The sequence below is a fragment of the Sander lucioperca genome, chromosome 9 (assembly GCF_008315115.2).
Source record: "Sander lucioperca isolate FBNREF2018 chromosome 9, SLUC_FBN_1.2, whole genome shotgun sequence".
In the NCBI taxonomy this organism is placed as follows: Eukaryota; Metazoa; Chordata; class Actinopteri; order Perciformes; family Percidae; genus Sander; species Sander lucioperca.
Window position 1 is genome coordinate 37,195,065 of NC_050181.1, and position 25,918 is coordinate 37,220,982.

General features: G+C 40.8%; 1 protein-coding gene across 4 annotated transcripts; it reads left to right on the forward strand.

Moving 5' to 3' along the window:
• The first annotated feature begins 4,281 nt into the window (after positions 1-4,281).
• LOC116037297 (nuclear receptor ROR-beta-like) lies at positions 4,282-24,708 on the forward strand. Of its 4 annotated transcripts, none has more exons than XM_036005104.1 (11): positions 4,282-4,738; positions 13,628-13,713; positions 13,824-13,965; positions 14,795-15,310; positions 17,185-17,306; positions 18,545-18,677; positions 19,162-19,269; positions 20,443-20,553; positions 21,895-22,007; positions 22,104-22,290; positions 22,321-24,708. In XM_036005104.1, exons 1-10 carry the CDS (start codon positions 4,732-4,734, stop codon positions 22,263-22,265), a joined length of 1,500 nt encoding a protein of 499 aa, XP_035860997.1. In that variant the 5' UTR covers positions 4,282-4,731; the 3' UTR covers positions 22,266-22,290; positions 22,321-24,708. The 4 variants fall into 4 exon arrangements, with proteins under 4 accessions (XP_035860997.1, XP_031137002.1, XP_035860998.1 ...); XM_031281142.2 differs by having other exon boundaries at positions 22,104-22,287; positions 22,318-24,708; XM_036005105.1 differs by having other exon boundaries at positions 22,104-22,263; positions 22,296-24,708.
• The last annotated feature ends 1,210 nt before the right edge of the window (positions 24,709-25,918 follow it).

Below are 25,918 nucleotides of genomic sequence, written 5' to 3' on the forward strand. Positions count from 1 at the left end.
TACCTGAGTTTGACTCTGAGTCAAGTCAGGAGTCCAGTGAATAGTGACTCGAGTCCAATTCCAGGACTCGAGTACTCCATGAAACAGTTACAGATTAAATATATATCAATATCTTATATCAATTTTTTTACACATAAAAGTAGTCAGAAACTTCATCCAACTTCCGAGTCCGATTTCATAAATCCTTGAGTCTGATTTCATAAATCCTCAAGTCCGAGTCCAAATCATCAGTGCTCAAGTCCAAGTCGAGTCAGGAGTCCAGAGAATAGCTACTTGAGTCGGAGTCCAGGACTCGAGTACTCCACCACTGGGATGAGGATGTGAAGTGGAGGCGAGGGATTAGGATGAGTATGTTGCGACAGGGAGGGATCGGTGTTTGTACTCATCTGGCACACTGACCTAGTGATGCAGACAAACTCACTGCTCCAGATTACAGGGCTGTGGCTGCAGGGAGGGGGGAGGGAAGGATTAATGCTGAGAAAAAAAAACAGGGAGATTAATTAAATGAGGGAAGAGGTAGTGAGGGATTACAGCTCTGTGGATGGCAGGAGCCTGAAATAATCCCAGGAAACTGACTGGCACAGTCCAGTACATGTGCATGTGTGTGTTTTTGCTGTGTTGTGGGTGTGATGTACACATTAAAAGAAATTATGAAGTAAAAGACGATGATAGATGATTGTTCACATAAAAATGCATGTGAACATTTTACAATGTGCCGTGTGAGAAAATAGACTGGAATGTAAGGAGTTGATGCTGCTAAAGCAGAGAGATTGGCCATGGGGCCCCACTGAAACCATGTGCAGCCAATCAGTTACAGTTGGTCCCTCATCCCTACAAAGACTCTTTGATGTGAGCGAGACCTTTAAATTCAACCCCGGGGAGTCACAAGGCTGCACTGGCTTTGATCTGAGTCAGGAGAAACATTATGCCTATCCTTACAACAAGGGCCTTCTGCACAACAACAATGTCTGCTTGCCTGACATTTAAAGAGTAGGCGATAACAAGCACGGGTTCATGGGTGAGTGCTGGAAAATCAGTGTGCTACACACAAACATACTGTATGTAACTGATTCTCTACATCTAGATGGTGTCTGTACAATGGAGCTGTTCAAGGTAACAGCAATAAGTGTCACTCTTAACCTGCTGTAACTGTACCTCGCATCACATGTGTTCTCATGCATAGTAACCAAAGAGAGTCGACTAGGTTTTTTTTTATTTTAAAGACTAGTGCAGTGCCTGGTTAAAAACATGTCTGTTTGGAACAGGCAGAGGCGGGGCTAGAAGGACCAATCTGTCACAAGTACTGTCACTTGGCTGCCTGTTCTGCCAATTTTCCCAGCCCTTGTCACATGACCAATTAATGTCTCCATGATGACTATTAAATTGTTTTGTTTTTTTAAAGGCAGACTGAGCTTATAGAAAATGTGTATTGTATTTGGATGTAAACTAATAATGAATGTGATGTTTTATTTAGCAGAATTACATTGTGTTGCTCTATCCTCTCGAATATTTCCTATATTTCTAAGCAGATTTTCAATGCTGTATTTTGATAAAATGAAATAGTCCCTGGGAACAGGCCGATTGCTTGGCCTCCAGTATTGCTGCCTGTAGCTTTCTCCAGAACCATTGTAAGCCAAAATACCCCAACTGTGCAGTATTGACTTACTGTGTACTTCTACTTCAGAGGAAAACATTACTTCTATATTTACCTGCAAGAGAAATGTTACGTCTGAGATTTAAATTTGACTAACAAAATATCACAATTAAAATATAATGCATTATAATTCATTAAACTAGTATCCAGCATTAAATTAGAATCGAAAGCTCTACCATGACAAGACATTAAGTCAATGTAAGTACATTGGGCTGATATATTGCCTCACTTTTGATTTCAAGTAAACATTTATATGCAGGGATATACTGTGCGGTGTAAATAGTTTTTAAATGAATAGTTCATTTGAGTACTTCTTTTAACACTGCCAATACCAACATTCCCAGTTAGAGAAATGATGAAAGACAACGGACTCATGCACACACACAGAGGGTGCTCGCTTTGTTGTAAGATACTCTTTTGCAGTGCATTTGATCTAAGAGAGCCTAAAATAATCCAAGCAGGTGTGAACTGGAAATATCTCAGAATGCTACTCTGCATTAGAGATCATTTCTGTCTATCACTGTTCCACAGGGCTGTCACTTTAAATGGTGTTTCTGTACTTGGAAAGACTCAAGGCAAAGAGGACATTGGCTTTTTGTCCTCCTTCTCTTGTCTGTGCTGCAGCTTTGCTTGTTGTCACACAGTCTATGATGTAAATATCCGTCCATTTATGTATCATTTCTCGCCCCCCTTCATCTGCTTCCTCATCCTGTTATGCTGCTGCTGGCAACCTTCTAAAATCCTTCTCCAGCTCTAAGCTCATCTTCTTCTTCCTTGCCTCTTGTTTCACCGCTTACTTTATCATCGGACAACAAAATGTCTGCCATATACGAGCCATGCCAAAGCCCTTCTTCCACTCCCTGTCTCTCCTTCCTCTGCTGTCTAACCAAGCTGCACAGCGGTTACGTAAGACCTAAGGTCAAAGTGTCACTGCCGTTGTCAAGGGAGACATAGAACAGAGCGGCTTTAGAGGAGATGTGCACAGGCTGAGAGAGTGGAGGAAAAACTACAGACACAAACGGACGAGAGGAAAAGCTGTGCAGAAAAGGCTAGAAAAATAAGGATTTGAAGATGTGTGCATACTACAAAAACACCAAGATGTCAGAATATATTTTATGTGGGCTAGCATTATGTATGCCAAACAAAGATGAGGGAGAGGAAACGAGTGAGTGCCTGTGTCTTTCTGTGTGTGTGTGTGTGTGTGTGTGTGTGTGTGTGTGTGTGTGTGTGTGTGTGTGTGTGTGTGTGTGTGAAACCAAAAACCGAAAGCTCTGTGCTCGGCTGCTCCACTAACCTAGTTTGAGTAATCTCTGCCTTCATGCTTTTTCATAACACTGCTGCCAGGCATTGCATCATAAGACCTTCCATAAGACCACACCACCACCACTACCACCACCACCCACCCACACCGCACAGTCACACACAATTGTGTATAAGCACACAATTACATCAGACTCCTTTGTATCCATAGATCAAACAGGGAAGATGAGCTGCATAATTTGTAGGGGTGGGGAAAAAAATTATATATATAAACTATGTAAACTCTGAAGCTGCTTCACAGAGAATAAATTGAACGCTGGTGAGCAATCATTGGGAGAGCAGCCAGGGATATTTTCGTAACGATACTCCACTAAGAACACTAAACAGGAGCAAAGCTCATTTAAGTATAGGCAGATAATAGCTCAAATAAATATTTTACAGGTCCACAAAATGAGTCTCTGAGTCGCTGCAGCAACTCTGCACATATATATATATATATATATATATATATATATATATATATATATATATATATATATATATAGCCATCTAATTTAAATTAATTTGTCTATATTCTTGTTTCTTTGGGAAAAGAGTGTTTTTCATAAATATTATAACTATTAAAGGTGGCGGTTAAATATACAGTCTCAACTGAGTGGCATTGTGCAGTTAGGAAACACAGTCTTTGGAGAAATAGTGACCGCTCCCATTAGAGTGTTGGGGTGACAATTATTAGTATTATTTTTCTTATTTTGATTAATTGTTTGGTCTACACAACATGTCAGAAAATATTGAAAAAATGCTAATCATAAGCCCAAGGCAAACCATTCAAAATACACATTTGTCTGACAAACAGTCAAACACTTAAAGAAACAATAGTTACCTATTGTCTAAGGCTACAAAAACCAGCTCTCTTGTAAACAGAGAGCTGGTTTTTGTAGCTTGATAGCTTCTTCCTGGTTGTTTTTTCAACTTAAGCAACACCTACTAATTAGATCTCAATTATTTATAGGCAGCATTCTACACTGTTACAGTGACTGGTGTAAATTAGCCTTCATGAAGTCAGGAAAGTGAGGGAAACAGCACACATCAACGTCTCTTTTATTTATTTCACGTTTATTTAGCAGGGACAATGCACACTAATAATACAATATACAATGTAACATGTGTCAGAATTAGCCAGGAGGCTATTTTCCATCTGCTGTCCCTGGACAAAAGTTTTATCAAGTTTTAAAGCAGAACTACTTGTGGGTCTAATTGCCATCCTATTATTTGCTGGAAAGTGATCATCTTTATTTCTCACTGCACGTCAATCATTTGGCCAGCCACCTTAAACTCGCTCCTCACTGCGCGCTCCCGCGAGAGCCGCGAGAGGAGCTGTCGGCAGTGAGATCATGGGAGAGTCCACGCTTGGAGAAAGTAGGTTAGCAGGGTAGACTGAGAGGAAGGCAGGCAGAGCGCAAAGGGGGGGTCCGATCACCGGTCGTCCACCGTTGGACTAGTCTGTCAAAAAAAGTTGAGCCAAATCTATTCGCCAGTGCGCCGAGGCTGTGACGATGCGATTCAAAGCGACTTTCTTCACCCTTTCATTTCGCTCGGACTTGACCGAGCGATAGAGGAGAGGAGTTTTGGGTAGTTCTTTTTTTTTTTTTATAGCCGTGCTTTACGCGAGCTGTCTGCAGCCGGGACGAAGTTAATATTTACAGAGCAAGTTCACTCTGGCCCCAGCGGTTTATTCTCCTCTATTCTGTCACCTACATTAACCACATGTAGCCGAGTGTTTTTACCGTCCAGCCAAGAGAAAAGACAACATCACAATGAGAGGTACGTTGGTTTTATTTCGCAATAAATCTGTGCATGTTAAATTGAACTTGGTGAAGATCACAGTGTGCGTTTGTACGGGCTTGTACGGCACATGTGTGCGCACGGGGACTTGGTCCCAGTGCGCATTAATTCCTCATGACTGGATTATAGCTGCACAGCACAGAGCCCGAGGCTGCATGCTCCACACTTAAGTTCAACATGCAATGATAAACAGCTGGAGGAATATTCTTAAATCATGAGAATTTACTTAACCAGATCAATTCTGTTTTTTCTTTTTTTTTAATAATCTCTTTATGGTAAAATCATTTCAATTGCACACATGCGTAATTTTGCTTTATAATTCATTGCAGCGCCAGATGTGTCTGTTTTTAAAGAAATATGATTCATATATATTACCTGGGGGAGTCCTTTTGTAAATTTTGCCAGGGGATCCATGTTAGAGTTATGCAATAAAAAAGGGAGGGGCATGAGAGGAGGTTGTTTTTTTAAACCAAAACTGCAATTATGTAATCATGATGTTACTCGACCTTATCCGGTTTCTGATCAGGTAATGAAAACTAATTAAAAAAAAAAAGTGAACACTGCACACCTTCGCTTTAAAGAATAAGGCTAATTTCTGGCATGTATTGGTATACAGCCATTTCATTTTGTGATATTGTATATATATATATATATATATATATATATGATACTGTATATATTTTAAAATAAAACATTTCTGAAAGTGCTTGCAAATCTTTCCTTTACAGCATTGACTTGACAAGGTAATTGTGAGTAGTGTTGATGTAAGTAGTGTGATGTTGTGATGTGATGGCTGTGCCAGCATGGCCGACTGTGTGAGTGCACAGGGGCAGAGGGATCTTGCTGTTCCACTGACCTAGTTATGTCACCCAACATTATACAGTGTGTACAGGCGTGCACTGACAGTCGGCCTTCAATGTGTCGTTCCATGACACAGGCTGAGCTTGAACTTGGGGCAGAGGGGAGCGGATCATTGTTAATAACAAGGAAGGTTGATACAGCCATCTGATTTTTGTTTTTTGTTTTTTTTTTATATCTGTAACATCCAAATATTCGTTAATTGAAATAGCCCTATACTTATAAAACAATGAATAATAATATTAATATTAATAAAACAGCAGCACATAGGTGAACTACCGGAAAGACATTTCTTCCTGTGCACATATCACAAAAATCTTCATGCAGCAGTTTTTAGTTGCAAACAAACACAGTACAGATCATATTTTAAATCATCCTTGTCTTAATGTTTACTCAATGTTTGGCTGTGAGCTTGTGTAACAAGCTTATCTCACCTTACAACCTTCTGTTGTGCAGGACAGGAGATTATCTGCTTTTTTTTTGCAGGGGAGGAAAGAGATGGATTTTTTTTGGGGCGGGGGGGAGGAGGGAAGAAGCAGAGGGGGCCTCTGGTGGAGGGAGGTTCCATTTCTGGCAGGATATCCAAATGTAAACAAACCATTGGCCTCATAGCTCACTGCACCGTCGTTTCCTCACTGGAAAAGCACGTCAGCGATTTTATCCCAGTTTGAACATGCATACACACATTTGCAATCACAATTAGTCCAAATTGTTGAGTCACTCCAACAGCTTTGGTATGCTGACAGAGACCTGTTGTGATGTCTGCACCTCTGACACTTCTTGCGGTTCACTGTACTGAATAGCACAGTGCACTTCTGCAGAATGTATTCATATTTATTACATGAAGACATAGTGAAAAATCACAAGACACACGCCGGGTAGAAGAGGCCTATGGCATTCTTAGCTCTGTTGTAATCCCCCTCTGTGGGCCTCAGCTTGGCCTCCACTGGTATTTGCATCTTTTAAAATAGAGCCCCTTGATTTGAATGCACTAGCAGCCAGACAGCCAGATTGTATATATGCATTTTAAGTATGTGAGTGAAGACTCAACAGTTTTATTTTCAAGTAGTACAAGAAGTACTTCATTTATGTTCGTACTGTATTTATGTTGACACTGCTTTATTTATGTTCACACTGCACTACAATAGCATTTGTACAATCCATTGTTTTAGCAACATAATCTTTTTAATCCAATCTTACTTTTTAACAAAATCTCACTTTACTTCTACCTAACGTTTTAATTTCTTACTGTAGCTATGTTACTTTATACACTTATTGACTTGCTGTCTTCTTACTCTTATTTTATCTTGAATCTGGCTGTGAGCAACTGCAACTAAACAATTTCCCAGAGGGGATCAATAAAGTATTCTGATTCTGATTATTAGAGAGTAAAATCCAAATATTTTGTGAGAGCTGCATGTTAGAGAATAGGCCTGTGTGCTACAAAGTGTCAAGTGTAATCAGTAAGACAGATCATAGATTCAAGCAGAGGTTGTGAGGTTGTTATGTTTTCATCTGAGAATATATCTGCTCTCCTCCGGTCCATCTCTGCATGCCTTGAGACTTTGCAAACACCTCGTGTTACTGAAATAGAGTCATCTAGAAAACACTGCCGTACTCTAACATGATTTCAAAAGATAAAGGGCAACCACAGTGGATTGTTGCTATACAGCTCTGAGCTGTGAGGCATGGTGCAACAAGTGCTTCAGCATTGCTAATGTGTATATTATAGAGCTCGAGCACAAGGCCCCTCACCTCCTATTGAGTGAGTCTTCTTATGCTGTCAGTCATTCTTCTGCCGATGTCATGAAAAAAATGAAAAGAACAACAGCTCCCATGATAACTTGCGTTAATCTGATGCCCAAGGGCTAGTCTTGCATGCCAGACCTTCCTCCACAGCACTGCAGAGGTAGGTCTGGCTAGTCCACACAGCAATCCGGGATGGGAGTAAAACGTGCTCTGGCTTAATGGCATTTCTTTAAACCAATCACAATCGTCCTGGGCAGAGCTAAGCGCCAAGCGGAGCCGCAGTGCCGCTGCAAAATAGTCTCGGGAAGGCATTTGTTTTGGTGGAACATGTGTACGTTCAAAAGTTGTTTTAGTCGTGCAACAGAAAACTCAGATTGGACAGATAGTCTAGCTAGCTGTCTGGATTTACCCTGCAGAGATCTGAGGAGCAGTTAACCATAGTCCTCATCGATCGACCGGAGTTTAAAATTACAACACAAAGAACGTAGAAGGTAACGGACATCCGAAAACGGACATCCGAAAAGTGTGACATCCGGCGGTATTTCCGGCAGAACGAAAGCAATTCCGGAAGTGGAACGTCGTGGATATAGACTACCCAAGGGCATATAGCGTTAGACTGCAGGTTATTGTGACTTGTGTAATAAGCAAACAGCCTGTACTTGCATTAAAACAGGTTACACGATTATAAACAGTCAGAGAAGTGAGGTGTGTGTGTGATAGGTGATGGTGAACATGTGGAGGGTCAAAATTCATTTTTTTTTCTCCCTCTGAGCTATATGGACACACCTCCTGCTGGAGCATTATTGGCTGTTTGTTTCACATTAGATACCAAGAAGTGAAGAGTTGGAAGCAAAACGTCTGTGATTTGTCTCTGCCTCTCTCTACCCCATCCAGCCCCACTGAATTAGCCTTTTGTAGAGATAACACGATTACACATTTGGGTGTAACTCACAAAGTAGCTGTCCTACTGCTCAAACACCGTTCTTTGTTTGCCATTTGCGTGACTTATCATTTATCGGATATTACGCTAGCATTTTGTGACTTAGTTCATGTGTTAGTTGGGTAAGAAATGTAAAGCGCTGCATGCAGCTTTTAGTCATCATGTAGCAAAAAGCAGGATTGGTATTGACCTTCTCGGAATGCAGACTCTCTCTAGAGAGCTAAAGGTCAGATGCCTAAACGACTGTTATTTTAGTGCAGGTCAGCAATTACATTCAGGGTTAAAGGTGAATGTAGCTTTAACCTTAGTGTGGCCACTGCTGCTGTTGTGTCTCCATCAGCATTGTTAGACAGTTGAATCTTTCATATCTGTAAAGTAAGCTCACTATCAGGGCCAAGCGGAATCTGCGGACGCAGAATTTCCCGCAGATAAAAAAAATATATATATAATTAAACTCTATCTATCTCATAACAGCAGCATTTTCTGTAGAGCTGAAACGATTGTATTATTTGATCAGTGGATAGACAGAAAATGAGTCGCTTTTGAAGCAACAATGCTGTTATTCCAGCTTCTCAAATGTGTATATCTGGTGGTTTTCTTTGTCTTATTTGACAGTAAACAGAATATGACATTTGGTACAACGTTTAGGGCATTTTTCACTATTTTGTGAGGTTTTCTTTTACAGGAGGATAAATCAAGACAATAATGGAAACAAGTAATCCATTCATAAAATATAAATGAGAAAGAAACACACTCCCACTCCACTGATTAGTGTAACACAATATAGTTGTGCAAGCTACTGCTGACACTGGCCCTGAAGAAGACTTATTTCGGTCGCAATGCGTTGGTTATTTTAAATACATATTGCCATGGAAAATATAGGCATTTTCATTTTGTCACAAACCCTACAGTGTGCCTTGGATTGTTTTGGAAGGAGTCTTGCATTTGAAAGCAGATTCTACCCATGCTATGAGCCATTCACAAGATGGAATAAGCCCAGTACACCTGAAGTATCCAAAGAGCACCTGTATGTGATCACTACAAAGACCCATTGTCTTCACAATAGAGCTGCACAATGAATCGCAATTTTATCGAAATCGCAATATAAACTAGTGCAATATCCAAATCGCAGGGGGGGGGGGCGCAATATTTGTTAAAGGCAAAATATGTGTCCAACCATTCTAAAATAAGGTATTGTGGTGATGCAGAGACATCCCGGCCTACAAATCGTATCCTACAGACTAAAAAATTGTTTTTGTTTGGTACAGATCCTCGCAAAAAATCACACTTCAATCATTTTTTTAAAATATATTTTTCAATGAAAATGAGAATGATACAAAAATGATCATTCCCTCCAATATCGTGAATCATATCGCAATCGCAATATCAGTCAAAATAATCGCAATTAGATATTTTCCTAATATCCTGCAGCCGTACTTCACAATAATAAAATAATTGTGAACTGCAGCCCTATTTATTTTTTTCTCTATTGGTTCAGCGCTACAGGTCTTCAAGACGTCCCTGTTAATTTCCTGTACTTATTCTTTGTATGTAGGTAATTGGTTTAACTGGATAGTAATCTTTCATTTACCTGGGTTGTCCCTGGATATCTGCAGAGTGTCAGAGAAGAGGAGTGAGACAGCATGGATGTGTGGTTGTAGCAATAGTGGTGGGCGGCTGGGCATCTGTATAACTCTGGCTCTCAGCACAGGACAAGAATAGATCGGGTTGAAGCAGAGGCTCAATTTCAAAGACGGGGAGTGGGGTGAATAGCTGAAATTCAAGTTCAGAGTTTGTCTGCCCTGAGTGGACTGTTGCAAGGTATGGTATAGGCTATTACGGTAAAATCAAACGTGGTTTATCATTAACAGAACAGTGGAGTGTTTGATTTTTGCATAGAAATCAGTCCATACGGAAATAGTCTTATGTTAAATCAGTGAATATTTGTGTTGGGTGTTAACGAAACTGGTTTGGTTCAGTTTGTCTTGGCTTATTACCATTGCCTTGCTTGGTGAATTGTGTTGTTATGTAATATGGCCAGTTGTGTGATTTAATCAAGGAGTCTTCAGGGAAATTGTTGAAGTGGGAAATCTGAGCAATGTTCAGCTCCACCTTAAAACTGGTTTGCGGAAAAGTCAGGATTATGCATGGGTTCCTCCTCCCTCTCCTTCTCCCCCTGCAGTGGGAAAGTGTGTCAGTAGGACAGAATGTGCACATGGGCTGACAGGCTACAGCGCCTGAGTGACGGAACACTCAGCCAATACCAAGGAGGCTGCGAATGCCGCTCAGCCAGCAGGAAAGAGAGAGTCTGAGCAGTGTTGCTAGACTGAGCCTACTGAATGAGTGTTGTGAGGAATGCTCACAGACCAGTTATATAATCATGAGATGAGGGTGGGGTGGAAGGAACCTGAGAGGAAAGGAGGGAGGGAGATATTTTTCCATTGCATGCCTGCAGCTGCCCAGATCAGTTTGAGTATTTTAGTCAACAGTTTTAGAGAAGAGACAGCCGACTGTGTTATTACAGTAAAGGGGAATATACTGAGGGTATGATATAGGTTGTGTTTTCCAGTACCTAAGAGTGCAACAATTCTGCCTCAATCACATAAACAAAAGTGGTTTTCCATACATCCTCAAGTTGTACAAATGAAATTTTGTAAATCAGTCTGACATTGTACACAGCAGAGCTGAGCAACAGCTATCTTTGTAGCTGCTGTTGTTTTCTTTCTCGGTTAAGAAAGAAGGAGTCTGTGTGTATGTCATGTGTGCAAGTGTCATGTGACTCCCTATCTGTTTGTGTGCTCTGTTCCCTCATGGGGGCCACATGAAGGGTGCAGACAAACACAGTTCATGCCAAGTGATCTTCTCTTGTACTGCGTGTGCTTTTCAAGGGACAGTTTGTCTGCAGGGCTGTTGCCATCAATAGACAAAGGAATTCAAATATATGCGACTTCAGTGATGCTACATTGTCGCTCTCTCACTGACTGGACCCATTACAAGATGTTTTTGTTATTTGTCTTTGATTACTACACTCTGGTGCAAAGTACAGGATTTGTCTCTGTTCCAGTTTCTAAAATGTGTTAATAAATTCCTAATAATAATGATGAAAAATCATTAATAAAGTGTTTTACAAAACAATGTGAAATACAGCAAAGTTCAGAAGAAAAAAATAGGTTATGATATAGGCATCCACACATGATTTTTGCTCACATAGGATTTCTAGATAGTCAGTTTTAAAGTCACGGTCCCCCCTGCTAATGACGCATGTTTTAACCAGAAGGACTACAGACTAGTCTGGGCAAGCTTCATTCGCAGCGCATTTCCAAAGGGGCGTCACCAACGGACGCCGCTCAAATGCCTCTGGGCGCATTTGGATAGTCCTTCAACCAATCAGACCAACGATCCGGGTGACGTAGTAGCTACAGCGGCATCAACGGGTTGCTGCCGAAGCGGTGGGCGTCATGTTGAATGTAAACAAAAAGCTGCTTGCATTCGTTGCGCTATTGTCATCGTGTAAAGCCCGCCTCAGCGGTTATGATTGGTGACTCGGTTTGTAAAAATTGGAAATGGGCTTGAATGGGCTCTTGGCCAAATCTCAAATTTGCCGGAAGTTCGTCAGGGTTTTCCCAGGCTAACTACAGACTGTACTCGAACTCAAAGGGGACATGAAATGTGTCTATGTGTCTAAACCTTCTAACATTGTCTGTAAAATCTTATAAAACAAAATTAGAAACTCAAGGGCTCCCAGCGAAGGGAGGCAAAGATAGATGTAACATAAAAACCAAATGAAATAGAAATTGTTTTTAAAAAAGCCTTGCAGATGCATTTGTATCAACTGGAGGCAGATAGATGGCCTTCTAATATATCTCAGAGTACATAGAGTGACAGCAGTTAACTGTGACAAGATAGCATGGGCGACTTTTGTAAAGGTCTACAGAAGATACAAAGGAAAACATGATAGCACAACATTAATGACCAGGAAAAGAGAGTCAAAAACTGTGTCTTAAATATAGCTGGTTTGTTTTATAGTGATGGAGAAACTGCCAAGAGTTAAAGGATCTACTATTTTAATAAAAGCATTAAGCAGGAAGAAGTTCTGTTACAATTAGCACTTCAAAAGAGGATTAAACACAGGATCATTGTTGTGATCATGTTTCCGCCATCTTGTCAGATTTAAGAGAGACTAACTGTACAGCTGTATCATTAGCATACCATTGGAAATTGATATGTTTTGTGACAATATGCTAGCCTGGTTGACACCAGACCCTTCTCAGTTGTAACTGAGAGTGGGTCTGGGGAAGGTTCATTGACAGTTCATTTCCAAAGGGGCGTCACCAACGGACGCCGCTCAAATGCCTCTGGGCGCATTGGATAATCCAACCAATCAGACCAATGATCCGGGTGACGCTGCGCTTCGGTAGCCGTCATGTTGAATGTAAACAAAAAGCCGCTCGCCGTCGCTGCGCTATCGTCGTTGCGTAAAGCCTGCCTCAACTGTTGTGATTGGTGTAAAGCCCGCCTCAGCGGTTGTGATTGGTGTAAAGCCCGCCTCAGCGGTTGTGATTGGTGCCTCGATTTTGGGATATTGGAAATGGGTTTGAATGGGCTCTTCGCCAGACTGACTTGCAGAGCAAATCTCAAATTTGCCAGAAGTTCGTCAGGGTTTACCCAGGCTAACAATATGCCCAAAGGGCTACAAATAAATGGAGAGTATTAAGAGACGCATAAGTGACTACTGGGTAACACCCATAGACTGTTAATATGAATCTTTATCTTTTTTTACAGTCTATGGTAACACCAGAAGAGATAGAGGCCAAACAGGAAGAGGCCCTTTCAAATACAACACAAAAAAATATAAAAAATATTAAAAAGTGTGGTAGGAGCTAGACCAGGTAACACCTGAGCTCAAACCAAGGAGGATTAGCAGCAAACATTACTATTAGTTTATTCAGTTCATTATTAGTTTTGATAAAAACAGTTGTAGGGCCGCACAGAACACAGACGTATGACTGGAGTTTAAGATAAATATTACTCATAAAGAAAATCATTGACAAAATCTTGGATAAAGTCTGGCACTCATATGTCAAATATGGGCTTCTCTGAAAGTGTGTGTTATGTCTGAGTGAGTGTATCAGTCAGGTATTATGTCAGTGTTTAGATATTACCTGTTTTTGGCAACGGTCCACAGTATGACTCAACAGTGTCAAACAAGCAGAAGATGTAACCGCTGTACTTCACTAAGCAGATGCTGAATGATGGTCTAAACTTTAGTCCACTTTGTATGTAAATCTGACCTCTCGACAATGTTGTTTTTGCTCCTGCAGCTCAGATCGAGGTCATCCCCTGTAAGATCTGCGGGGACAAGTCCTCAGGAATCCACTATGGAGTCATCACCTGCGAAGGCTGCAAGGTGAGGAGGAAACACAGGGAGTAAACCAGGTTACCAAACTTTACTTCAACCAAACAGTTTTATCTCAAATGTGCATGTCATTTACAGTGTATGTACGTGTGTGTGTTTAGGGTTTCTTCCGTCGCAGCCAGCAGAACAATGCCATGTACTCTTGTTCCCGCCAGAGGAACTGCCTGATCGACCGAACTAACCGCAACCGCTGCCAGCACTGCCGCCTACAAAAGTGTCTGGCTTTGGGCATGAGCAGAGATGGTAAACACACACAAAGAACGCACTGTATCCTCTTTACACACTTCCTTTAACCATGACATTCAGCAGTAAACCTTTACCGCAGCTGAGTTTAGTTCACCTTTCTCTTACACATGGGACATTTAATACATGTGTGTCTCCAGCGAATCCCAATATGTGTGTTCCTTTTTAATTTAAAGCTGACACCAGGAGCAGTTGAAGCCCTTAGCGCTAACGTTTCACATTAGCCGTCGCAGGAGGGCTCGCCACTTGTTGCCCTGTTCTTTAGGTTGTCGGGAGAAAACAAAAACAGTATACAGACTGAAGAGGCTATGGTCATTGAAAACTGTATATAAGGACTGGAAGATACAGTACTTATAGATAAGGTGGCGTGGCACACAAAGAAGATAATTTAGCAATTTGATTGAGGTGACATGTAGAAACCAGATGTGAAATTCATTAGCAGGCACACATATACTGAGAGGTTTATGCGTCGATGCAGAGGTCAAGGGTTCGAATCCGACCTGTGACGATTTCCTGCATGTCTTCCCCCTCTCTCTCCTCTTTCTCACCTAGCTGTCCTGTCAAAATTAAAGGTGGAAAAGCCCAAAAAATAATCTTTAAAAAAAAAAGAAGAAATTCATTGGGTTTGGCCACACCAAACTTGCAAAATCTCTGCACTAAAGTAAAAAATATGAATAAAATATGTTATATATATATTATTTAAATATACAGTATATATATATACAGTATATACATTAATGTTAGCCCTACACTAAGTATTTACAGTGTAAGGTGTATGAATTGTTTTTGTTTGTCTGTTTGTCTACTTTAATGTATTTTCTCTCTGCAGCGGTTAAGTTTGGTCGTATGTCCAAGAAGCAGCGTGACAGCCTCTACGCTGAAGTGCAAAAACACCAGAAGTCCCAGGAGTGTGTGAGTTCTGCAGGCGGGGGCCCCACTGCTCTGTCTTTACCCAAGAAGGACGGTGTCTGTGGCGTGGAGGATGGCGAAGAGGCTCTGAGCCGGTCCTACAGCAGCGGGGGCTCCACCCTGAGCGACCTGGATGACATCGCAGCGCTGCCTGACCTGTTTGACCTGCCGCTGACTCCCGAGGAGGCCAGCAAGTACTGCAGCCTGGAAGTGGTCGGCGGCGGAGCCAGCACTGGGAACACCTCCAACTCATCGTCCTCGTCTTCCTCTCCCTCATCCCTGTCCAATCAGAATTCCCCGCGGCAGACTATGCTGGATGGGGTAGACAGCAACGGGATCCAGCTCCTGCATACACACTCTCACACGCACCCGCTGCTGGGACACACACGTGCACTGCTGGACCATCTGCCTGATGACTGCTCAATAACAGACCTTGGTGAGTACTGATCATGATAAATAACACATGCTTTCTTCTTTTGTTCACTCATTACCTACAGAAACACAGGGTGTACAAGAATACCTTAAAACCTCAAATGTTGATTGGGGCTTTTATTGAATGAAATATTTTTGGTCCAATTGCTTTTTCATGTCATTTCCCGCTGCATGCTCCTAATGCAAACTCAACACTTCTTCCAACTGTTTGACATGAAATCACTCACTGAGCAGCAGTTCAGGCAGCATTATTCCTTTCCTTGTGAAACATTTGCCATAAGTGTTGACTTTCAATAACAGCAATTTACAGTAAGATGGCAAGGCAAAGCAGAATCTATTATAGTTTATATATCAATGAGTAATAACGGTATTCCTGGTACAATAGAGTATGACATGAGCATGTACTATTGGATATGAAGCTTTAAGAAATGAATACAGTAACTGTTGTTGTTTTTAACCCTGGCCATCGTCTGCTTTTATCGTAGAATATACAGTAAATTATGAAGGAAATTAAACTCAATGCAATAAAGGCTAGTGCTGTCAGTTAAACGCGTTATTAACGGCGTTAACGCAAACCCATTTTAACGGCTTCAATTTTTTTATCGTGAGATTAACGTTCTTTTTGGCCTAGCAAACTTTGTAGTTTTTTTCACATGCTGTTGCAACAACTAGTAACGTTGGAAAAACTACAACACCACACCGGATCTAGCTAGACCGGAAACAAAACAACAGGCACGCCGCACACACTTGTTTGGGCTTGCGAGCCGGCTAAAGAGTAGTAGGCTAACGTTACGTTTTGAGTGGATGGCGAGCGCGAGATGCCGAAATGGATGCCAATAAGATTCTGAATGGAAAGTTTACTTTTAAAAAGTTGCCAAATGGTTCCATTGACAAGACCAACGTGATCTGTGTGTTTTGTCGTTGCGAACTGAGCTATCATCGCAGCACGTTCAGCCCGAAATACCACTTGATGGCCAAGCACACAGCTGATGCAAATTCTCCGCCCCCTCATCAAAGCCAGGCGACAATGGATGACTTCAGACAGAAACACATTTGCACAAAGCAAGCCGATCCACTTTTCCATGTTGATAAGAGCATTAAAATTTGAAAAAATAATTGGACAAAAAGAAATCTAGGGACATTTAGAACAGATTAAATATTTTAATCGTTTGACAGCACTAATAAAGGCAAATCTAATTTGTAAAAAAAAAAAAAAAAAGATGGATTCAATGAAAACAAACAAAGATGAAGCACAAGGACATATCTCATAAATATGTTATGCAAAAAAACAGAATGATACATGGCAGATGGAACAGCAAAACAGGACAAGGACAAGATTGAATGGGCAAAACAAGCAGGAAACACGCAACATGAAACAGGCATGAGACATACAGCAGTATAAGCTCAAACACAGGGACAGAAAGAGATGGTGGTGTAGGGGTATTTATAGAGGTAAGGAAGCAAAGGCATTTTTTAAAGAGGTGTCTCTAGAGGCCTTGAAGAAGAATACATGTGTATTTCATTTGACATCATTATGGTTGCTGGCAACAACAAACTGCAAGCAGGCTTTGAATAGGGCTCCGGAGACTTTTAAAGGAAGCAGTGAGTAAACATTGTGACTGGTGGGTATTATAAGTGCAGGAGGTGGAAAAGATCCAAACAGAAATAAATAAAATAAGTAGATGAGCCGTTAGCACTTAATCTTGTCGGTGGCATCAGTGGCAAACTTTACCGGCAGAGTGCTGCAAAGCATCTAGTTATTCAGGGTCACACTGCCATGATCTGTGGATATGTAAATAATACCACTTACACTCAAACCTGCTGCCACTACAAACAACACTGATGCTTATTTATGTATGTTTTTTCTGTCTTTCACAGAGCGCATCACTCAGGGTATTGTTAAATCTCACTTAGAGACGTGTCAGTACAGCAGTGAAGACATGAAGAGATTCACCTGGGTACAATACGCACCTGAAGAAATGCGTGCTTACCAAAGCAAGGTACATGATGCACACTTTAAACCCCCCTGTGTGTGTGTGTGTGTGTGTGTGTGTGTGTGTGTGTGTGTGTGTGTGTGTGTGTGTGTGTGTGTGTGTGTGTGTGTGTGTGTGTGTGTGTCTGCTGCCGTCAAATGTATTTATAGCAATGTATCAATACTAAATCAGAATAACAGCTCAGTGTCATTCGCTGTTTATCAGCTATAGTGTGCGAATATTTTATATTAATGAAGCACTTTAAATGTACATTTTTATAATTTCTGTACTGTATTTATGTATTGTATTGTATTTGTATTTATTGTATTGTATTTATGCTCTATCTTTTTATGGCCATTAAGGCGGGTATGAGCACTGTAATTTCCATTTTTATGGATGAAATAAACTTGACTTGACTTGAATGTCCGACCATTACATCCAAGCCGTTGCCAAATGAGTTGATACAAAGCTTATTAAGCTTATCAGCTCCACAAAACTCTCTCTGTATTTCTCAGTATGGCTATGTTTACAAAACGGTGTAGTCCGGCGACATTCGCGCGCAACAGCTTGAGTGATGCGTTTTTCGTCACCGCTGAGAAAGGACAACAGCAGCGTTCAGCTTTGGAGACGAAGAGGACTTCAAAATTACAAGATATTTTCCTCTTCTGAAGAGTCAATGTTTTTTTAATCCTCTGTGACCTCCTTGATAGGATGGGTTAAACACTATTACATTACATTACATGTCATTTTAGCTGACGCTTTTATCCAAAGCGATTTACAATTGCTATGTATGTCAGAGGTTGCATGCCTCTGGAGGAACTAGGGGTTAAGCGTCTTGCTCAGGGACACATTGGTTGATGTATCGCAGTGGGAATCGAACCCAGATCTCCTACACCAAAGGCATGTGTCATATCCACTGTGCCATCACCACCCTACTAGCAACTGCGTGGGGGCGGGGGAGTGGGGGTGGTGTGCGTGATCACCGAAGGCTTGCGTCATGTCGATGGACCGACAGTGTTGTTGTCATTACTTAGAAGTCCTCATGGGGACGACAGAAACTACACACTACTATAGCTTTAAATACAATATCAATAAAAAGAAAACTAACTTAATTGGCTTACATTGTGTACGCAAATCGTAACTGTAATTTGCACACAAAAATCAAACTAGCTTGCACAAGTACTGAATATGATGATGAAAAACTACTATGCTGAAGGGATGTCAATTGACTTGTAACACTCTTTATTTGTGTCACTTTTTTCCAGTCAGCTGAGTGGATGTGGCAGCAGTGTGCACACCACATCACTAATGCCATCCAATGTGTGGTGGAGTTTGCCAAACGCATTGCTGGCTTCATGGACCTGTGCCAGAATGATCAGATTATATTGCTGAAAGCCGGTCAGTGTCTAAAAATGCTCACATCTCAAATACTTAATTGACAGAGTTCATTATTGCAAGGTAAATAAAGTCTGAAACTTGCTAACTTTGGTTCCTTCCTGTTTTTTTTGTCTCCAACCTTCTACCTTTGCCTTTTTTGCCATTCATTTATTTGTTGTAATAAATTAAACATATGTGGTTCAAACACTGGGGTAAAAAACAAATGACTTACTGTATATCTTACTCATCTGACAATGCATTTACTCTATGTAAATCTTTTGAACTTTAAAAAAAAAAAACTTCCATGTTATCCTGTTGATTTTTAAACGGCTCAAAAATATCATTATATATGCTGTGCACCAATCTGGGTCAATTTTATTTACATTTTGTTGTGTTGTTTTGTGCATGTTGGAGCATCTTTGGCCCTCTCTGTCCCTTCCTTTCCCCTTCCTCTTCTTTCTCCATCTTTCTGTGTCCTTGCCTCTATCTGTGGCTACCCTTCCAGGCTGTCTGGAGGTCCTGCTGATACGTATGTGCCGAGCTTTCAACGTCAACAACAGCACTATTTTCTTTAATGGGAAGTTTGCCCCGGCTCAGTTCTTCAAAGCACTTGGTGAGTATCAGATGTAGTTGTGTAAGCTCTAAAGCATTCAGATATTTGACAGGGTGACATATGAAAGCCTCTTACGTTTCTCACTCTTTATCTAAGTTAGAAAGTCTTTTTAACACGCACTGTGCTGTAATCACCATGAATGCCTAGGAAAATGCCTCTGCTCCTAAAGAGATACATCTGCATTGACTGATAGAAGTAATTCTTTTTTTTTAAATGACCTGACTGGTAATTTGTTGATAAAATGACTCTATAAGACAGTAATGTCAGCTTCAATCTTGTCAATAGCAGTCCCTTAAAGTGCTCATATTATGCTTTTTGGCTTTTTCCCTTTCCTTTATTGTGTTATATATATTTATGCGCACATTATAGGTTTACAAAGTGAAAAAGCCCAAAGTCCACCCCAAAGGGACTTACCATCTCCAACAGAAAACACTGTTCACAAACTGCTCCAAACAGCTCTATTGTAGTCCAGCCTTTACTTCAGAGACAAACGTGCGTCACTTTGTAACACGTTATAATGCTCACCTAGCTGCTAGCATGGCACACCCTCATACTCTGCTTCTGACTGGCTAGTAGTCCTTACCTAGGTACTGCGCATGTGCAACTCCCAACAAAGATGGAACAGAAGTGCGATGCCTCACTCTGTAGCTAAAACAGAGAGCTCAACACACAGGGTGAAAAGAGGAGCTGCAGCAATGTGCAGTACAACAAAAAAATTGTGTTTTTTGAAAATTAAACCACGTAAACCTATTCTGGTACAATCTCTAAATACAATTATGAACCTGAAAATGAGCATAATATGAGGTCTTTATGGCGACATAATTGAAAGCGTCCAGCTGGATGTTGGTTTTGAATTTCTGAAGCACTGTCTTGCCTCTTTAGTACCACCAGAACTGTTTTATTACCAATGCAGCCTAATGGGAAAAAACAAACACCATTAAACACACCAGTAAACAGTGTCAGAAACTCATTTTAAGGGGAAAAAGGGAAAATTACCATTTTAAAAAGATATATTATGTCAGTCTATACAGCAGTTTCTCTGTGAGAAAAAGAAAAGTATTCCTCATTGTCCCAGGTATCTCCTTGGTCTGTTAATTCAATTCGGCAGCACTTATACATTCTTCAAGCTATTATTGTTGTCAATTAATGTATTGATTTCCTGTGTTTATGCAGGTTGTGATGACCTGGTCAGTGCAGTGTTTGATCTGGGAAAAGGATTCTGCCGTCTACAGCTGTCTGACGAAGAGATGGCTCTGTTTAGCGCTGCCGTTCTGCTTTCTCCTGGTGATTATTTTTTTCCTTTATCTCTTTCATGCTCACACAAACATGTTCGTGAAGAAGTGCACATTATACTGCAATATCGTAGTAGTCTATGCAATGCTGTTCTGTCCTTGGTTAAGAAGACCACACTGGTATTCAAAGCCACACAACATATTTTGTACGTGTCACACGTGTAGATTTTCAATTTGTTATTGCGGATTATTTCACTAATTTGTGAAGGGTTTTCATTATAACTGGTCATTATTCCCCATGTGTCTAACTTCTGACTTTAGAAAGCAAAGAAAGGACTTAGTATATGACGTCATCTCTTATATAATGCTGGACATCTTTAAAAGCCGATCCTTTCATCCTGTGAAGCCAAACATTGTTTTAACTCACTGAACTTAAAGCCTCTGAACACCCACACAGGTGTTTTCAGTCATGGGCATGCTGGTCTTACAGGGAGGTGTGTTCAGGTGAATTTTTGGCATATTGCTATCTTGAGGCAGCGGGAAGTGATCATGCCATTGACCAACAAAAACCTGGTCTAAAGTCAATAGCATTTCATTGTTATTTTAACAACAAATTAGTAAAATGCGCCTAGGCTTATGCACAGCGCGCATACTATGCTTGTTACACACACAGGGAAGCGCAGCAGCACACAAACATGCAAAAGATTACAAATAAAAATATTACGGTGCAAATCCGCCATCATAATAGCAATGCACCAAGGTACAAACGCGCCTGGCTTTTAAAGGGAATGGGAGATGACTCTGATTGGTTTATTGCAGGTTACGCCCAAAACACACCTATGAATTAATGAAGACACTAAGTACAACCCTTTTGAACCATGCGCCCGGCGCACGGACCCTTTTTTCCGCCGTCACACTAGCAAAAGTGGATTTGGACACGCCCTAAACGCACCTGCGCCATGCGCTTAGATTGTTATTAATAGGGCCCTAAAAGTGGACTCAGGAAGATGTCAATCTCTCAGTCTAACCACACCCACACAGTCCTGGAACAGATCCAATCAGCCACATTAACTATAAACACCTGTGTGGGTATTCAGGGCCTTTGATTGTACATTATAGTGGGAATCCTAAAGTTTCTAAACATATCAAATATGTTAGGCTGAATTTTGGGAAATGTGTTAAAACGATGTGCAAGACTTCTGATATATTTCCATTTGATTGAATGGTGCAGCCATTAAAGAAAGTCTTGGATTTGAATAGTTCACTCAGTGTACACGTCATACTCGTCAATCAGGAGCTGACATGGAATATATACTGTCGGACAATGTGGATTAAAGCTACTTAAGGAGAAGCAAAACTGTAAGTTAATGTGTTTGTATTTTCTTTCCTGTAGATCGACCCTGGCTAACAGAAGGCCAGAAGGTTCAGAAACTCCAGGAGAAAGTCTACCTGGCTCTGCAGCACAGTCTACACAAGAGTGGTGCTTCAGACGAGAAACTGGACAAGGTAAAGCAGTCGCAGCTCTTCCTAAACGCATACAGATGTACACACAAAAAGACACACATTCATGAATTAACCTTTATGTATCTTCTGTCCCCACAGATGGTGTCCAAGCTGCCCACAATGAAGTCTATCTGTAACCTCCACGTTGATAAACTCGAGTTTTTCCGTTTGGTCCACCCAGATACCGCCTACAGTTTCCCACCACTGTACCGGGAAGTGTTTGGCAGCGAGATGTCTCTGCCGGACTCCACCAACCGCTAGACAGACAGACAGACAGACAGACAGACAGACAGACAGACAGACAGACCGATAGACAAACAAGAGAGATGGAGAGAGTATATTAAGAAGTAGGGAAGCAAAAAAGGAGAGACAGAGAAGGATAGAGATGTTGAAGCTCAACAACCAGCAGTTATGAGACAATCTAGAACTTTAAATACTCCATCTCCAATGATCCTAAAGTAGTCCTCCACTTTCCCAGCAGGCAAAGCACCTTACACTACAGACCACACATGCTCATGGTCCTCTGCATATTGTAGCATTAACAACAAGCGGATGGGCATCCTAATAATAACAGTCCACTAGCCATGAGACAGCTCCAAGCTTTAACACTTGTTTAACATCAGATCCACTGAGGATTACCCAACCAGTTATGAATGTACCTCACCAATAAGCACCAGTGCACAAGCCAGAACTCAACAACAGTGAATGTACAACCCTGCCACTCTGAGACAGAGTTTTACATAAAGTATTAGAATGAAGTTGTGTTGATCCGCAGGTCTCGCTATTAATACAGCTCTCAGTCAATATTTCTTTCTATATTAGGCTGATACATCTCAGTTTGGTACACATGCGTATTCATACAGACAATATCCTTGTACTGACCATCAATTAGGGACCAAGAGTCATTTTCTCTGATATAAAAAGAAACACACAGATATGAAATGACTCATAGCTTAGCCTGACCTCTTTAATCAGCTGAGAACCAGCTTCCCACACATTTAAACGGTGTTCGGTGCTGCCTTTTTGTAAACTCTTGTAATGCAATGAGAAACCTCAGTCCCACGCACCCCTTTCCTTGTAAATGCCACTTAGAGACAGGACAAGATGAAATTATCTTTAATTTATATACACATTTATAAACAAATATTTTAAATAAAAATGTAAATAGATGACTATATGAGTATATGGAGAGAGTTAGAATGTGTGAGTTCAGTTAAGAGAGAAAGGGAGAGAAAAGTGCATCGTAAGAGATAGAGAAAAGATGGATACTTCAGGAAAACTAATATTTGGACTCAAATCGTTTTCTGGACTACTTCCTCTCTTTTGACAGTACTCTCAGGTTTCCATGGCAACGACCCCCTCTTGCCCTGATGGCAAATCCAGCTGGGTTAGGCGCGGTCATGATGCAAACGACGGGGGTGGACACTTGTTGGTGTAGCAGGTGGGGCAGTGTCCCATAAACAAAGATGAAAAAAACATTGCCTTGGTCTTGCATTTAAACTGAGAGATTTCCGTCTGCGCTGTTGCTGCTGCCACCCTCGGCTAAAAAAGACAAGAGGACAAACAAGGACACTAAGAAAAAGACAAAAGCAAGGCAAAAGATGACTTCATGAACGGTATAATAAAATACACAGGGTTTCCCTACCTGTTTCTAACCAGCAGCCAGTACAGTATGTGTAGTATAATTGTCTTTCACTTATAACATTTCACTTGGTTACAGGCCGGAACGATGATGATCCATAACATGTATCATAAACCCTCCATGCTGGTTGGAACAACTGTATTATTTTGTACATTTGCTGTTCCTATCTCCTTTAGTCCCGAACCCAACACTTGTCCAAACACTAAGCACTTGTACTTTCCTCTTCCTCACTGGACACTAGTCTAAGGCCAGACAGAGCTACCAGCTGCCCCCCTGAGTTGGGCCTCAATGCCAGTAAGACTTTTCAGTCAATCTGCTTTATTATTTTAGTTTTTTTATTCAATATCTGTCACACAAGGTCACCCATAACTGTTTACATTTTTCATGTACGTAAATCACACGCTCTCTGAAGGTTGTTATCACATTGAGATGATGATGATAATGTCTTACTCGGGGTGCTGTGAAGTTCTTGAGCAGAGTCTGAGTACCTGCCTCTCAGGGAGCTAGCTGTGGTCTCTTGTCCCTTTTATTACCAGTGTAATCTTTTAGCCCCGTGCTCCTCACACCTTTGCACCTAATATGAGACCCTTAACCATAATCACTGTGGACGTAAGTTCTATTTTTGTGAATGTTACTCACAAAGTGTCAAAGCCCTTCCCATTTGTCCTAATATCGTGACATCAAATTTACAAAACATAGGAATAAAAATTAAAAAAACAACAACAAATAAATCAGCTAGAGTTAAATATGAATTCATTATAAGGGTTTAATGTTTCTTTTTGCTGTGATTTTCATTTGTCTTTTATCCACCTTTTTCTTTATGTGTCTCCACTTTTGTCTTGAAAAGTCAGTGATCTATTTTTTGTAATTGAAAAAAGATTAGGTACAAACAAAAAAGAATAGTTTGTCTCCCTTCTCTTTCCCTGTTTGACAAAATGTACAAGAGGTATATTAATAGTCCAAAAGTAACTGAGTTACACAGCTCGATATATATTGTTGTCCAATGGGATACATTATATGTGGTTTTAAGAATGTAATAAATGGTTTCTTTTTCTTTTGAAATGTTTGATTGAGTCTTATTTGAACATGAATTTGGCTTTCATGTTGACATGCATGTATGATGGGTCTTTGCATATTGTTGACTGGTCAGACGTCTAATCAGTATCTAAAATCACTGATCTGATATTATAACCCTGCTTCTGCAAATGTAAATGGCTACAACGACTGAATTTCAAGTTTTGAATCACAGACTAGCATTTGTGTTGTGTGCATACTGTATTTCTTCCATGTCAACAAGTGCAACTAGAAGTCTATCAAATGACAAAGAAAATTATCAGCAACAATTCTGATAAACAATTAATCATTAAAGTAATCAATCAAAAAGTCTAACCATGTTCTGGTTGCAGCTTCTTCAATATGAGGATTTGCTGTTTTTCTCCATTATATATCATAAATGAAATATTAATGAATGTAAAAGTTCATGTCTACCTTGGAAGCAGTAGTTTGACAAAACTACCACATCTGCGTAGCCTGACAAGCCAGGGAACTCACCATTGGCAGGGCTCAATCCGAGGGGCGGGATAAACGGTTGTCTTTCAAATTCCCTCTGCACGCAATAGGATAGCGCTACAACCAGGCAGAGCAACGAAGAAGGTAGCGAAGCTAGTTGATAGATTAAACTTTTGCTGTATCCGGTCGGCAAAACTCCGAAGACATCTTCCTTTCTTAAGAATGATTTCAGTGCCGTTCTTTGTTCTTTTCTCAAAGTAAAGCTTAACGCCAACTCGTCCAGAAGACCGCTGTTCCCAGCAGCAGCCAAGTGTATCTCGCTGCAGTCATAAGCCCGCCCACCGACTCTATACACGATGTGATTGGCCTGACCAGAGTTTGGTTTTTCCAGCTCGCAAGCCAATTGAGACCCCCCTGGCTGCAAATTAAATTTGCTGCCACTATGGTGCGTCTAGATTTCTAGGCTAGCATCTGCGCTCTTTGCGTCTCTGAACCGTCATTGAAGCCGGGGAGTGACTGTAACTGAACTTTCTTATATATATATATATATATATATATATATATATATATATATATATATGTTGTTGTTACGTTGAAAGCGCCTATAGTATAGTTGTGACATCAATGTGTCAGCAATTAATTCATTGTGTCATTTTGCAAAGACAGAAGGATGTTTGGATATGTGTGTGTGTGTGTGTGTGTGTGTGTGTGTGTGTGTGTGTGTGTGTGTGTGTGTGTGTGTGTGTGTGTGTGTGTGTGTGCG

Coding starts and splice junctions, on each gene's coding strand:
- LOC116037297 (XM_031281140.2), top strand. Junction 13,966..14,794: donor TTTGGGCATGAGCAGAGATG/GTAAACACACAC, acceptor TTCTCTCTGCAG/CGGTTAAGTTTGGTCGTATG. Junction 18,678..19,161: donor GATTATATTGCTGAAAGCCG/GTCAGTGTCTAA, acceptor CTACCCTTCCAG/GCTGTCTGGAGGTCCTGCTG.